The following is a 16,373-nucleotide window of genomic DNA, read 5'->3' as shown; positions in this document are numbered from 1 at the left end:
AACCCTGCACCACCAGGGAGGCCCCAGGGGGGTCATATTATTTAATCTTAATGGACTTACAGTCTTCTCAGTTTTGATTTGCATTTAACAATAGCATCTGCCTTATAGGCTTGTTGTAAGGGTTCAGTGAGGTAACACATGTAAAAGTTTTAAAAACAGGCAGCTTTAGAACATTTCTTGGCCAGTCAGTGTATTCCTGTTAATAATTATTGGTTATTATTAGCTCTTTTATTAGTAACAGTTGACAATATATCATTTCTTTCCCTGCACTCAAGAGATAGGTACACTGTCTAGCTTAAGGGAGAAAATGATGTTTATAAGTAGGACTATTAGCTCCCAGATGCTGAAAACAGGGGGAGCCCCATTTCGGGGCCTGGAGATCTGGGCTGCAGGAATGCATGGACCTTCTGTTCAGGACATGAAACTGTTCAGGACATGAACTGTTCAGCTCCCCCACCTCTGTCCCATGAGTACTGGTTCAGGATTGGAATCCCCAGAGGAGGCGATCTGATTGGTCTAGCACCTGTCACGTGCGATCCTTGGAGGACTGCATGAGAGGCGATCATTCCCTAGGGCAGCATGCTGACTCAAGAACAGCATCACAAATATGATCTCCTTTTATTAATATATCTGAACAGAAGAAAATCTGGAAAGATGTATCTTGAGGAGCAGGCAGTGATTTTCTCAGTATATTGGGGTTACAGGTATTAAAAAAAATATTTTTCCCCCTTGTTCTGTCTTTTCCTTCCTTCCTTCCTTCCTTCCTTCCTTCCTTCCTTCCTTCCTTCCTTCCTTCCTTCCTTCCTTCCTTCCTCCCTTCCTCCCTTCCTCCCTTCCTCCCTTCCTCCCTTCCTCCCTCTGCATTCTTAGAATTGACATGTCTGCATATTTTCTAGTTCTCTTGGAATTACTGCTGGAATGCCATGATTTATTTATTGATCTTAAGTAGCAGGGCCCTAGAAGCTCTGTTTTTTGAGATTATGTCCTTCCTTCCCTCCCCTCTCAATAAATCATTTTTCATGGACAGCTTCAAAGCACATGTAACGTGTAAGGGTAAAAGGAATACTTCAATAAACCATCCCGTACCTAACTTTGAAATTATTAACACTTGCCAATCCCTTCCTTTTCTTTGCCAGAATATTTTATGTAAGTTCCAGACGTCTTATTAGTGCAGAGTACTTCTTAATTATTACCAACAAAGCAGAGGTTGGCATCTAGGGAATCCCAACAAGCATCAAGCAAGCTTGAATTTTCAAATAGATTTCTGCCTGAGTACCTGTTCTAGTTTCACAGTCCCTATTCTGAGCATGGCTAATTTAGTCCTCAGCAATCAGACACATGTGTTGATATGTAATGTTCCTGGACCTGTCAAAACAGAATCTTTTTGGCTCATCAACTGAGATGATGTCTGTTCTTTGATTTGCTGTTGGGTGTCTGTGGGCTCAGCCATACATGTGCTTTTGACAATGAGCTCTGGGTTGTGCGGCCTCCTGACACTTCCCTGCTCTGCGTCCTTGGTTGGCGATCGTTTGATACTCCCCTGTGTCTCATGGGTCGACAACACAGGGCTGGCAGCCTGATCAAGTGGAAAGAACATTCATGGGGAGTTTCAAAATAAAATTTCTAGTCCTGGCTCAGTCATTTATGAAGTCCTTTAGCTTCTTTGCAGCTCAGTATCTTCATCCACAGGATGAAATAGTTCATCTGGACCTCACTATACATGAGTAAGGAGCAACTTTGAAAGGAAGTGACTCCAAATTGAGTTGTCCTGTGTTAAACACATGCCAGGTTTCGAAAGCTTAGCATGAAAAAACATGAGCTCTCTCATTAGCCGTGATGACATGTTGAAATGATCCTATTTTGAATATACTAATAAAATAACGTTATGAAAATAATTATACCTGTTTCTTTTTTTGGTGTTGAAAAAGTTACAATTACACATATGCTCACGTTGTAATACTATTGGATAGGTTGGCCTAGAACATTCTGTCCATCCTCTGAAATGAGTTGACATTTGGGATTGGTACAGTTGATTCAATTGATAAAAATTTGACACAGATTTCTAACTTAGCACTTCAGTTGGCTTCTTTTAGTATTCATAAAAATCCATTAGTTTGGGTCTACTTGTTTAGATAGCAGTCTGTTCCTATGACCAGGAAAGGAGAAGACTTGGCACTGTGATCAAAACACAGCTGGAGTTTTTGTTGTCCTTTTGCAGGCCATTATTCAAAGTGGGCAGAATATACTGATTATTGAATTTGATTAGTGGCAATTTCTTTGTGGTTTTGTGTAGAAGATTTTTGATATTTCAATACCATTTGTTTTTTTCTGAGCCATATCTAGGTATCTGTATATGTCTCTGTAAACAATTGTGGTTATACCTACAGTAGCTTGTTACTATGGTAACCTTTGCTTACCTACTTATTTACGGTAGAAACTTTATAAGGCAAGTAAAGAACTAGAATGAACAATTTTTCGAGAGCCTATTTCTTGTGAAGGGACTGCTAGTATTTTCCTCAACGACTGTTTCAGACATTTAAGTCATAGGCAAATTATTTGACCCAACACATTTTCTTTGGTCTTCCCACATTTGCATAGATGTCCACCACTTAATCACCTACACTCCCCACCACCCCCAGCCCTGTTACCATGTACTGTCAGATGCCAGATGACATAAATGTGTTCCCAGCTGTACAACGATACTGGTCAGCATAGTCCCCTTGGCTGGTTTTCGGATGCCACCTTTTACATAGAGGTTTTAGAACAGTCAGGAGCTGTGGATCTGGTCTAGCAGGAGTTAAGAGGATGTACCTGGTAATATAGTCCCTGCTCGCCCTGATACACATTATTTTTCCTTACCTTGCTCACGTCATGCATTCTTGTCCACTTTTCCTCCATGTGCCTCTGTCTAAACAGGACTGCCCAAATTTAGGCTTTTTTCTCTAGAATATTTATTTTTATTATTAATTTTTAAAGATTTATTTATTTATGCAGACAAGAGGTGGGGTATAGGCCAGAGGTGCAGGGGCGAGAGGATTCACCAGAGACAGAGTGGGGAGCAGGACAGGTGGAGCTACTGAAATACACTGCTGAGGGGAGCAGCAGGCGAGACAGGAGAGGTCTGCTGTGCCATGTGGGTTAGTTCCTTGACTGGGTATCGAACTCGTGCTGCAGTGGCTGCTGATAGCTTCATAGTGCTGAGACTTAATCCCTTGTGCCACCGGGGAGGCCCTCTCTAGAATATTTAAATGTTTTTATATGGTTGATGTTATAATATTATGGGACTGAACTCATGTAAAGGAGTCTTCATCTTAAACATGCCTTTCCTCCATTCCAAATCTGAGATGACAAAAGATGAAACCACTTTAAAATTATAAATCTTCTGTGGCATTGTCCTTTCAAATGTTTTCATGGAGGGAATGATTTTCTAGTCTTGAACACAAATTCCCATGAACAAAAAATCTTTTTGAGCAACTTTAAAATCCTGCCGAGGCCGGGCTGTTTGCTTTCTTTCTAGTCCAAATGAGCAGACACATAAGCTGCCTGGCCAGCTGCTCCCGCTTACCCTGGGGCATGCGAGGACTGGCCCTCTGTCCTTGGGAGAAGTGCAGGCTGCCATACACAGAGCCAGAGCTGAGCGAGGGCCACAGCGCATGGTGACAGTGTCCTTCCTGTGCCCTGCCAGGGGGCAGCTGCACTGTGGCTCTTGGCAGCGGGTGATTGGAGGGTTGCTCTGTTGCACACTGGATATCTGCAAGTCTGACAGCCTGAGAGATGCCAAGGTACACCCTCCTGGAGAGATGTGAAGAGAGCAAAGTCTTTCCTGTCCTCTCACACTCGCTTTTCCTCACTTCCCCCTGCTGTCCACGCTTGATGGACGTAGGGGAAACCATGGCCAACTGGGAGCACTGAGCTTTGCCCACAGATTTAGAAAAGCTTGTAATTGTAGCTTCGCACCAGGGGCTTGCAAGACCATATGAAGAAGAGCAGAGTCCTTTCCATTGATTATCACATTCTAGGTGGAGACAAGATTTTTTTTTTATAGTACACTTTTTTTTTTAAAGATTTATTTATTTATTTATTTATTTATTTATTTATTTATTTATTTATTTATACAAGCACTGGGGTACAGTCAGAAGCACGGGAGGGTGAGAGAATTCACCAGAGCCAGAGAGGGGAGTAGAACAGGCAGACTGATGAAATACCCTGCTGAGGGGAGCAGTGGGCGGCAGGAGAGGTCTGCGTGCCATGTGGGATCTTCTTTGCCCTGTGGCCGGGGATCGAACCGGTGCTGCAGAGGCTGCGGGCAGCTTTACAGCCCAGCGTTCAACTGCTGTGCCACTGGGGAGGCCTGAGACAAGATTTCTTTAAAGCTTTTTATTTTGAGAACTATATATACGTTATTTCAAACATAGAATTCATGAGAATAGTAACAAAGAATATTCTGTATGCCTTTTGTCCAGATTTACTTATTGACAACATTTCACCCTATTTGCTGTCACATACATACAAATTTACATACATACAGTCTCATGTGTGTGTGTGTGTTTGCATAGATATATTTTTTTCCTGGGACACCATGAGTTGTATATGTCACAGGCTATTTACTCCTAAATACTTCAGCATATATTTCCAAAAAATAAGAATATTATTATACATACCCTGAATTTAGTTACCAACTTCAATAAAATTTAACATTAATTTATTTTAATCTACTCTTTGTATTCTAGTTTTATCATGGAGCCAAAATATGCCCTTTCTGGCATGTATTCCTCCATTAAGCATCCTGTTTAGATTCACATGTATTGAGGTGTCTTGTGAAAGGGAATCAGTTCTCTACCTCTCACCCCTTTTAGGTGTTGGGTTCAGCTTGTCACCGGTGCTTCTGAACAGCTGGTTATAAGTCAGAGGGTCCCATGACCTCCCACTTGGTCTTAGTCATTTTCTAGAGAGCTTCACAAAACTCACAAAAACAATTTATCTGTTAGATTGCTGGTTTATTATAAAAGCCTGTAACTCAGGCCTCCCTGGTGGTGCAAGGGCTTAAGCACAGCGCTGTGAAGCTATCTGCAGCCTCTGCAGCATGTGTTCAATCCCTGGCCGGCCAGGGAGCTACCCACATGGTGTGGCAGACCTCTCCTGTGTCTCCTGCTGTTCCCTTCAGCAGTGTATTTCAGTCAGTCTGCCTGTTCTGCTCCCCACTGTGTCTCTGGTGAATCCTCTCACTCCCTGCACCTCTGGCCTGTACCCCAGTTCTTGTATGATAAATAAATAAACCTTTAAAAAAAAAACAAACAAAGGCTGTAACTCAGAAAAAGCTAGATGGAAGAGAAGTAGTGTAGGGTAAGGTGTGGGGAAAGGATGCAGAACTCCCATGCTCTCTCCTTGTGTGCCACCCTCCTTGTGCCTCCAGGCATTCACATTCCTGGAAGTTCTTAGAATGCCTCAGTTAGGGTTCTGTGGAGGCCTCATTATGCAGGCACAGTTAATCAAATCATCGACTTTTGTTGATTGACTCAATCTCCAGCCCCTGTCTCCTCAGAGTGGGGTGGGGCTAAGCAGTCCAACATGCTAATCATTTGTTTGATTCCCTGGCAACCAGCCCCCAACCCCCTTTGGGGCGCTCCAAAAGTCCATTAACTAAACTCAAGCGTAAGTTAAATGGATTTGTAAAGAATAAACAAAAGACATTCCTTTCATTTCACCTTTATTGCTCTCATTACTTATGAAATTCCAGGGGTTTTCGGAACATCATGCCAAGAAAGGACGAGGAGACTGAATATGTATTTTCTACTATAAATCACATTTCACAGCAGGTCTCTTTCATCTGCTTTAATATGAAACAGCTCCGTAGTCCTTTTTTTTTTGGTCTTTTTATGCTGTTGACATTTTTGTAGAGGAATGTTTCAATTCTTAAAAGCAAACCTGTTAAAGAGTTAGGAAAAACACATTTTTGTCATTTTTGGTTCTGTAGGAAAGACCTTTTCAAGCAAGATTTTAAAGACATGAAACATAGATAACTTTCTAAAAAAATTTAAAATAGCTATAGAGGGCCTCCCTGGTGGTGCAAGGGGTTAGGTTGAAGCACTGTGAAGCTGTCTGCAGCCACTGCATCATGAGTTCAATCCTCGCCCAGGGAGCTACCCACATGGCGCCACAGACCTCAGTGCATTTCAGTAGATCTGCTTGTTCTGCTCCCCACTCTGTCTCTGGTGGATCCTCTTACCCCCACACCTCTGGCCTATACCCCAGTTTTTGTATGCATAAATAAATAAATCTTAAAAAAAAAAACAGCTATAGAATAAAACCAAACCAACCAATCAATCAAACAAAAACCTGATCAAAATCCAGGAATATTCACATTGAATATGACAAACATGAAGCTCTTTCAAGGCAATAAGAAAAAAATCAGTATCTTAAAAAATTCATGCTACAGTGGCTGGTGATTGCTTGATAGCAGTGAAGATCACTGTTGTTTTATGGGCCTAGTCAGAAGGAAATGAACCTCTTTAGGTGTCCTTCTTCAGCACTTTTATCTAGTCTGCTTAGAAGATGATTACAAAGAGTGGTTTTCAAACTATGGATCCTTTCAAACTACGGACATGAATAGGGCTCGGACATGAATAGGTGGAGCATGGCAGAAGAAATACAAATGGTCAGAATGTGAAAAACAAACAACTCTGCAGGCATCCCAGTGAATCCAGTCAGTGTGTGGGGGGGCACATTCATTTCATAAGATTGATTAAATTTCTGCAAATGAGCCTCCACTGTAGTCAAGGATAGGGAAAGTGATATTCTCATACCGCTGAGTACTGTGATATAAACTTTATAGGTAGGGGTAAACTTTGGAGCATATATCAAACTTTTAAATATTAGTGACTTGGTGTCATATGTTCTGTGGCAGATAAACTGCTATAGATTCATGCATTCGAAAATGGAAGGGAGCTCATTTGCATCATAAAGACTTGTATAGAAGAGATCAAGGAAGGGTTTCTTTTAATAATAAGTGACCCTTTTGTGTTTACTATGAGTTGATTATCAGTGTAGTATGTGTATAGCTTAGCTTTGCAGTTAGAGTGAAGTCATCTAGATGTTGGCATAGTTAAGGTTGATTGTGGGTTCCAAAATAAGTTCTAATTCTGATCAGAAGCCCCAGCCGAGTCAGGATCAGTCTTTATATCTGGTAGAGACTGCATGTTTGAGTAAGGTGGTGCTTTAGGAAGACGACCTGGCAGCACAGAGAATGGCCTGATCCTGTAGGCTTGCGATTCAGTGGCCACAAAGGCGGGAACCGGGGGAAAGTATTGATTCTGGGAGAGATCTTTTAACTAGGGCCTGGTAATATGTTGGGAGACAGTAAAAGATAAAGAGGGAATGAATGATGGGCTTCTTGGCAGAAACAGACTGGCAAAAGGGAGTTGCCATGTTGAGAGAAGACCCACGGGAAGACCCAGGAGTCAAATTTGCCGTGTGGTGGTGCACCCATGGTGCTGGAATGAGGAGGCTGGGAGTTGGGGTGTGGGTAAGATTTGAGCTTGAAGATATGTCAGTTGGTGATGTGGATTTGGGGAGAAGGTAATGTTGGGAGCTGGATGCTTAGACTGAAAAGGAGCGTTGGTGAAAGGGACCCATCGTTGGAGAGTCAGTCCAGTGGACTAAGTGTCCAGACAGTGGAGTTATAACTGCCCTTGCCTGGCTTTCTCATGGCTTCAGCAATAGTTAAGGCGATAACCAAAGTGAGAATTTGATCCCAGAAATCAGTTCAGCACATTTTACTCTGAGAGATGTTCTAATAGTTCTAAACCCAAGTTGAATTTAATAGTTTCTAAAAAAAAAAATAGTTTCTATAGGTAGGAACAGTGAGTCATTGACATCAAGAGTGCAATTATTCTTGCTAGGAGGGCATTCTAGTTCTAGGTTATCCTGACCTAAAGACAGACTGATGCTAGGGGATACAGGATTTAATTTTTTTCCTTTGCTAATGAATATACTGCTGAGATGCAAAGACTGGGTAACCATTGTCAAATCTTTATTTTTATTTTTTATGAAGATTTATTTATATATGCATACAAGAACTGGGGTACAGGCCAGAGGTGTGGGGGGTGGTGAGAGGATTCACCAGAGACAGAGTGGGGAACAGAACAGGCAGATCGACTGAAATACACTGCTGAGGGGAGCAGCGGGTGAGTCAGGAGAGGTCTGCTGCACCATGTGGGTAGCTCCCTGGCTGGGAAATCGAATTCATGCTACAGTGGCTGGTGATTGCTTGATAGCAGTGAAGATCACTGTTGTTTTGTGGGCCTAGTCAGAAGGAAATGAACCTCTTTAGGTGTCCTTCTTCAGCACTTTTATCTAGTCTGCTTAGAAGATGATTACAAAGAGTGGTTTTCAAACTATGGATCCTGTACAAGGCATGGTATGATCCTTCTCCAACCTTCTGAAAAGTGGAGTTTCCATTGTTGCAATTAGAAAAGAGAGCTCTTTCTAATTCTGATGAAGAATTCATTTGGCTAAAGGGTATTGTGTTTTAAAAAAAGTGAACCACTGATTTAAAAAACCAAGCATGCCATGTACTTCCACAAATTAAACTCACTATGGCAGCACCTTAGAGTTTCATATTATGGAGAAGCCAAAGGAATTTATGTTATGTAGTACACTGATTCTTCTCAGCTTCTCAGTTGGAAAGAGATGAATCCATCCGGTTAGTGGGCATACTGAAAGGCACCTCAGGATCCCCAAACCTTGCACACTCTGAGTAGGCTTGTTACGGAGCAACCCCAATATAAAACGGGTTGCCTGGCTGTGGGTCCTCACCCCCGCGCTTAAAAGGGACTTATTTATACTCCACTACAGGCACACACAAAAGGTTCATAAAAGGTTTATTTACAAGGGAAAAGAAATAAGGAAAATGTACAACTCAGGGAGAAAATAGGGAAATAAAGTCTTTAATGTGTCCTACCAGATCCGCAGACCTGGAAACCCCAAGGCACTCTCTGAGCTGGCTGCGCACTGTGAGCTGGCGGGGAGCCTAAAAGGGGAATCCCCCAAAGCTCTCGTGTCTGGTTTTATACCAAACCTGGCTGCTTAACCCCACCCTCAGGTCCCAGCCACCTTCCCTTTGGTGGTGATGGGATTTGTAATTCCCAGTGTCTTTGGCTTTGGCCTGGGGTGGGGGTGGAGTCCACAAAGCCTGTATGGAATTAGCTTTAGGACAGCCTTTTCCCCCTAACAGGCTCTGCCATCCAGCTCACAAAGACAAAATATACCCTTAGTGTATAAGACCTTCAGGAGAAAAGAACTTTTATAGAATTAGTGTGTAATAGAGAGAAGAGAAGAGAAAGAATATAGTTGTTTCCCAGTGAAACACTCGAAGTTACCCATCCCCTTGTGAGAAAATGCCGGTCAAGTGGGGTTGGACCAAGGTGGGGTCATGAGGCTAGACACTTGCCAAGGGTTTCAAGCTCTTCTGGTGGGAAACTGCAGTAAAGGGGCAGAAGGGGCCAGGCAAGTCTGGAAGGACAGGAGCAAAATTCAAAGTATGGGTCAAGATATAGGCTGCCATTGTCATCCGCCCTTCAGGTCTCTCTCTCAAGTCTCTGTCTCTTTCAGATGTTTCCTTCCATGTCTCCCCAGTCCCTGCACAAGTTCAAGACCAAGAAGCCAGTGCAGCTTCTCCTTCTCATGTCTCTCTGCTCCACATATCTTTTCCAGTTCTCTCTCTCCAGTCCTTTCTAGCTTCCCCTTCCCACTCGGCTCTGCCCTTCCTTATGTGGGGCAGCGAACATGGAACCTGTCCTTTCTATGGAGATTGTGCTGTTAGAATTCCAAGGCAGAAATAGCCACAAATTATTTCTGTAAATAACTGACATGAAAGTTTTAACCTAATTGTCTGCAGAATGAGGCCTATCTCCCGGAGGCTTCAGACTGACCTCAAAGAAATTTTTGTACAGACTTAAGAAGAAAATGATCTGACAAACATTGTGTACAAGGAAGTCTAAGTTTGGTCATCTTTAGGCAAATGATGAGGTCATACATAAAGTAATAGATTTGAATATTGTTTTGTGTTGATATGTACATAGGTATTTGTAATTTTTCTATTTTTTTTAATGTTTTTAGGAGCACTGTAGTCGGTAATACAGTGTTGGCGTTTCCAAATTTCCATGTATCCCTAGACTTATTCTGAAATACCTAAGGTAGCCATTTTCCCCTCTGACCTTTTAAGAATGCTCCCCGGGAGTGACTTGCCTGCTTATGTAGGTGAGTCCTGTTTGTCACCAATGGCTTGTGACCTTGGGGCCATGACTATGCCTTTCCATTAATTTTCTGCATTAGAAAGTATGAAAGAGACCACCCCTCTATCTGGTTTACTTAAGGACATTTGAGGGCCTCCTTGGTGGTGCAGGGGTTAAGTCTCAGTGCTATCAAGCTATCTCCAGCCACTGCAGCTCTAGTTGATTTCAGTCTCCGGCCAGGGAGCTACCCATATGGCGCAGCAGACCTCTCCTGACTCACCCCCTGCTCCCCTCGGCAGTGTATTTTGGTCAGTCTGCCTGTTCTGCTCCCCACTCTCTCTCTGGTGACTCTTCTCATACTTCCTCTCCCCCCCCCATCTCTGGCCTGTACCTGTACCCCAGCTCTCGTATACATATAAATAAATCTTTAAAAAAGAAAAGAAAACCCGAGGGATAGGACTGCATTTGGTCAGTTGAGCTTTTTACAATACTTAGAACTAAACCTTTAGGGACTTGGTTTTTGTGCCCCACCAACCCCCTGTCCTGGATCCCCTAGGACCACCGAACCCCATTGGTGTGGCATAGAATTTGTTTCTACGAAAACAAATCAGAACTTAACACTGTCTTAACTAGAGTTGGTGCCAATAAGTTCCACACCTTAAACTCTACATTTTTAGAATACATTAGTTGCTGATCTATTTTGGTGGTGTTTGGAGAGGCCAAGGCTAAACTTGGTGGCAGTCTCTTAATTTTAAGTTGATTTTCTGAGAAGACGTTCCCCTTACGGGGTTTGGAAATCCTTGCTACTTATAATGCAGTCTAATGGATTGGTGTTCTGGAAGGCTTGTGATGGAGAATGTTTGTGGTTTCTAACTAAACTTTGATCTTTTTCTTAAGCTGCTCATGTTTCCCACCTGGAGAATGTGTCAGAGGAAGAAATGAACAGGCTCCTGGGAATAGTGTTGGATGTGGAATATCTCTTTACCTGTGTCCACAAGGAGGAAGATGCGGATACCAAACAAGTTTATTTCTACTTATTCAAGGTGAGATTTTAAGACTTCTTTCTTTCATCATTCACATATTTAATTGTGCTCAGTTTCTGTATCCCAGGTAATGGGTGGGAAGGCGCTCAGCTCATTGTGCATTGTGGGAGCATGTATTTTTTCATGACGTCTTCTCTAAAATGACCCACCATATTTTTAATACATCACTCCTTCAGAGCCTTCACACTGGTAGGCAATGTTGAGTGTCTTTTTTTTTTTTTTTTTTTTTTTGGTATACGCCTGTAGATTTCTTACTTTCTGCCCATCCATTCATCCGTGCAACAGATACTGAGGGATAGATAGTTCATTGGGCAAAAAAAATTCTTGTCCTTTTGGAGTTTACATTTCAGTAGAAGAGGCAGACAGTCAACAAGCAAATACTGTATTTGCAGGTGGTGATAAGCACTGTGAAGAGAAACAGTAGGGTCAGTGGACTCAGAATGGCAGGATTGGTAGTATAGGATGGCACATGATTATGAGGAAAGACAGACAGAAAGACCCTTCTGAAGAGGTGACAGTTGAACAGAAACCTGAAAGGGGGTGGGAACCCTCCTTGAAGAGAGCCGGGGAAGAGCTGTTCAGGCAGAGCAGGCATTGAGGTCGTGTATGGAATGCCCTTGATGTGATATGGAGAGGCCTGGAGAGCAAGGGGAAGGTGGGAGATACAGACAGAAGGGTGATCCTAGGGCCTTGACTTCTGCTTCAAGGCTAGGAATCAAGAATTTGCACATTTGTTTTGGCATCTTACCCACTGTTTATATCTTGTTGATACTAGTAACTAGTATCTTGTTGATACTAGTTACCCACAATTGCTTCCATTTCCCATAGTTCTTTATGGATCTGTTTCATCTTCATTTGGATCATGTCAATCTGTTACAGGGCAGGGAGAGAGGCACCCCAGACCCCCCAAACCTGCCTGCTCTAAACCTGCCACCTGCTGCATCAACACAGAACATATGAGACTTTAATGGGAAGGAACTTTAAGGAATATAGTTTCTAAATCAAGCACCCAAAGTTACCCATCCTCTCGTGGGTAAAAGTCCACCCAAGCAGGATTGCCCCAGAGCAAGGCTCCAAAGCCTGCCACAAGTCTAAAGCATCTTCCAGTGGGGGGACCCACAGAAAAGGGACAGAAGCCACCAGACAAGTCTGGGAGGAAAAGAGCAAAATCAAGACAAAAACCGCCATTGTCACCTCCCCATGGGTCTCTCGCCCACATCCTGTCACCCAGTCTAAGACCAAAAGGCAAGTGTAGTTTCTTCACATGTCTCTCGGCTCCATGTGCCTCCTTTGGGTCTCCTTCTGGCTCCCCATTCTGCTTCCTTCCTCAGTCTCCTCTGCAGCTTCTTCTCTCCCTGCTCAGCTCCACCTTCCCTTGGGTGGGGCAGGAAACCTGGAACCTCCTCCTTTCCTGGGGACCACCCTGTTTTACACATTCTCCTCCCACAGATGTCAGAGGGAAACCAGTGGTGGGAATGGATGGATTCATGAAGGAGGCTGAGAAAGAATATTTAAAAAACCCCAGCAACACTGTTGATTATTTTGAATTATGTAACCCTTGTAAGGATCTTCAAAAACAAACAAAAATTCAAACATTTCACTAGAACTTACAGTCAGGAAAGATTTTTATTAAGTGCTATGCTTTCCTTTTATGAAAGGACAGAAACATTTTTTTATTGAGTTTCCCTTTTTGCTTTGGCTGCTAGGAACCTCAGTGCAAGTTTTATCTCAATTCCTATAACCTTGTTTGGGGTATGAATTTATTTGGTGATAATTTTCCCTTTTACTAGCTTTTGTCTTTTATTGTATCAATATTAATGGGGGCCTTTGGGTGGATAAGGAGCAGCAGTGGGAGGGAGAGAAATTTTTTTTTTAATTAGGGGAGTGTATGGGAATATTAACTCTAAGAAGATTATTGGCTGGGGGAGAGTGAGGGAGGAATAGAGAGAGAGGGAGAAAGAGAGAAGGGGTGGGGGACAATGAACAATTGAATTCCCCACAGCAATTACCAGGCACTAGGCTACTCCAAGTGACAACTTGTTGACATGGCTGTGAGGCCTGAGTCATCCAAATTGAACCCTGGCAGGTTCATACTGTTTAGGGGTTTTTTGGAAAAAAGATCTTAGTTGAAGAAAAACAACGTCTGCCTGACTACAGCTATTATTTGTCTTGGAACTGAGCTCCTGGCCGCCCCCCACCGCCCTGTTGGAAGTGAAGGTGGTGTCAAGGTTTCCATCCTGTCAGCCTCCTCCTGATGCTGTTTATAATCAACCAAACAGGCAGAAAGCACTGCTCAGCTTTGAAGTACATTCTCTTGCTCTCTTTCTTACCTCCTTAATCTTTAACTAACAGTGCAAATATGCTTGCTTGTGGAAACAAAATGCAAAATATTCAGCATTCTCTCTCCTCCACCCTCCATCCCCCTCATTCTTCAAATAGTTGTAAAGCACCCATTTCTTAGCTCTTGAAAGGCAATTCCTACGTCTCATTGATTTTAATAATTAAATGAAAATGAAAATTTAAATTAAAAAATTTTCATTCTTAAATATTAAAGCTCAGTGAATCCTGCGGCCTTCATGGGAGACTCTGGAGCCCAGCTCTCTGGCTGTTAATCCTGGCTCCACCCCTTGCTCCATGTGACCTTGGACAAGTCACTCTCCTACTGTGGACTAGAATAGCACCACCTCAGACTGTTGTTATGCATATGGAGATAATCCAAGTAAAGAACTATAGGACCTGCTTGACAAAAACAAGGATGCAAGTGTTCTCTGCTATTAACATTTTTAATATGCCCACTTATCCCAACATCATCATTTGTGAATGAAACTATAAGGTTGAACATCTTCCCACTCCCTCTGTTTATCCCCATATTGAACCCCCCCCCCCCATGATTCAAATTCCCAAATGGTCTCATTTTAACTGGGGAAAAAAAAGGCAACCAGCATTGTTTATAACTTAAATTTTTCTGATCAATCCTATATCCTTAGAAGCAAATCATGACTGCGTATTTATTTTTGTAAAAGTGGACATAATACAGTGAAAGGCTCAACAAATGCCCCATGCTAATAATTTATACTGCACCCCCTAGAAGGAGTTAAGGCCCCTGTGAGGCCTCAACTTTTAGATTTTAACATCTAAGAATGAACATTTTTTTAATTTAAATTCTGTGTGGCACATTGTGATCTTTAAACTTGGGGGGTTGTCCATTTCCATGATCTCCCAGCAGAATGTTTGCCATATTTGTTTCTGCTGAAAAGGTATTAAGTAGAGAATGAAAGGAAAAATGTTACTTAAATAAATGCATGGTCCCATCCTAACTGGCCCACATGTAAATGTTATAGAAAACTCAAGCGAAGATTGGAAGTAAAGCATTTCGATATCAAATTTATTTTCAAAGTAAGTCTTGATTAATGGCTCTGTGTACCCTTTTCTCTCTACTATTTGCTCTTTGAGGGCTTTAAATTCCAGTGGCAGGGATTAAGAGCGGTGTTTTGTTTTGTGGGCATTGAGATGCCAGAACATTTGGCTTGCTTTCTGGGATGGAGAGGAAATGAAAAAAGACCTTCAGAGAGAACGTTGCCAATGGAGAGCCCTGCAGAACTCCTTGCCAAAGAGGCTGGGCCCAGGCGCCACGTTTGACACACAGCTGCTATACTCTCTTTCCTTGGCCTCATTTGTACAGGATGGACCTTAACTTTCTGGGTTTCAGTAACAACCCCCCAGAACTTCAGCACTCTCATATTGTAACAGGGTGGTCCCCAGGAAAGGGGGAGGTTCCCTGCCCCACCCAAGGGAGGGTGGAGCTGAGCAGGAAGAGGAGAAGCAGCAGAAGAGACTGAGGAAGGAAGGAGCAGGATGGAGCCAGAAGGAGACCTGGAGGAGGCACATGGAGCCTAGAGACACATGAAGAAACTGCGCTTGTCTTTTGGTGGTGGACTGGGTGACACAGATGTGAGTGAGACCGGTGGGGAGGTGACAATGGCAGCTTTTATCTTGATGTTGATTTTGCTCTTTTCCTTCTGGGCTTGTCTGATTGTTTCTGACCCTTTGCTGTGGGTCCCCACTGGAAGGTGCTTTAGACTCATGGCAGGCTTTGGGGCCTTGCTCTGGGCCAATCCCATTTGGATGGACTTTTACCCACGAGGGGACGGGTAACTTTGGGTGCTTCACTTAGAAACTAGACTCTTTGCCTTACCTGTATTGTTTCCTAGTTGTATTAAAGTTCCTTCCCATTAAAGTCTCCTATGTTTTGTGTTGATGCGGCGGATGGCAGAACCCATGTAGAATAGGCAGGTTTGCGGGGTTTGGGCTGCCCCTCTCCCTGTCCTATAACAATAGGTGGACATATGCGAAGTGTGCAGGGTGTGTTCCAGGCCTGTGGGTCCTCAGGAGCATGAAGAGACACTGGAGAAAGGAAAGTAAGTGGGAGAGAGAGGTCTAGTGGCCAGTCCTGAGTGCTCTAGGCTGCCCAGGACATGAAAGGTGTCTACATCCTCAGAGCTGAGGTCATGGAGGTGAAGGCAAATTTGGGTTATCCGGTAGTTGCTCATTTTATGGATTAAGGATCTATTTACATAAAGTTAAGATAAACAGAAAATAGAGTCTTTTTAAGGGCTGTGTGTGTGTGTGTGTGAGAGAGAGAGAGAGAGAGAGAGAGAGAGAGAGAGAGAGAGAAAGTGAGAACTTGACTTTAAAAAAATGATTTCTTTGCAGCTCTTGAGAAAGTCTATCTTACAAAGAGGAAAGCCTGTGGTTGAAGGATCTTTGGAGAAGAAACCCCCATTTGAGAAACCAAGTATTGAACAGGTAAAAGGAAGAAGAGAAGCCCTCTTTTTATTACTTTAAGATTGACCAAACCTCCTATTTTCTTCCACATCTCTGTACACATTCTCTTTACCTGGCCTAGAGGTGTTCTCCAGGTCTGTCGATACTGTCTTGGACTTTCTGGATCAGAAATGAATGCATAATTTAATAGTCTAGCTTTTATCTTTTGTGTTGCTCTATCCTCAGAATTCACTGTTGTTTGGGGGTTAAAAAAATGAAGAACATGTAGTTCCTAAGAAAACACGCAAGATGCTTTTTCTTGGTGTTCAAGTTT

At 42.9% G+C, this 16,373-nt stretch overlaps 1 protein-coding gene across 1 annotated transcript in view; it reads left to right on the top strand.

Moving 5' to 3' along the window:
• The window catches only part of KAT2B (lysine acetyltransferase 2B), a gene marked incomplete at both ends in the record, with an annotated part of 90,042 nt that overhangs the window by 31,830 nt on the left and 41,839 nt on the right, over positions 1-16,373 (top strand). The window contains 2 exons of the mRNA XM_084248104.1: positions 11,130-11,275; positions 15,989-16,081. Of these exons, the coding sequence (XP_084104230.1) occupies positions 11,130-11,275; positions 15,989-16,081 (239 nt within the window). The remainder of the gene's footprint in view (positions 1-11,129; positions 11,276-15,988; positions 16,082-16,373) is intronic.

Source organism: Talpa europaea (genome assembly GCF_964194135.1).
Source record: "Talpa europaea genome assembly, chromosome: 11".
Lineage (NCBI taxonomy): Eukaryota > Metazoa > Chordata > Mammalia > Eulipotyphla > Talpidae > Talpa > Talpa europaea.
Note: the sequence above shows the minus strand (reverse complement) of the source record. Positions and strands in the feature narration are given on the sequence as shown.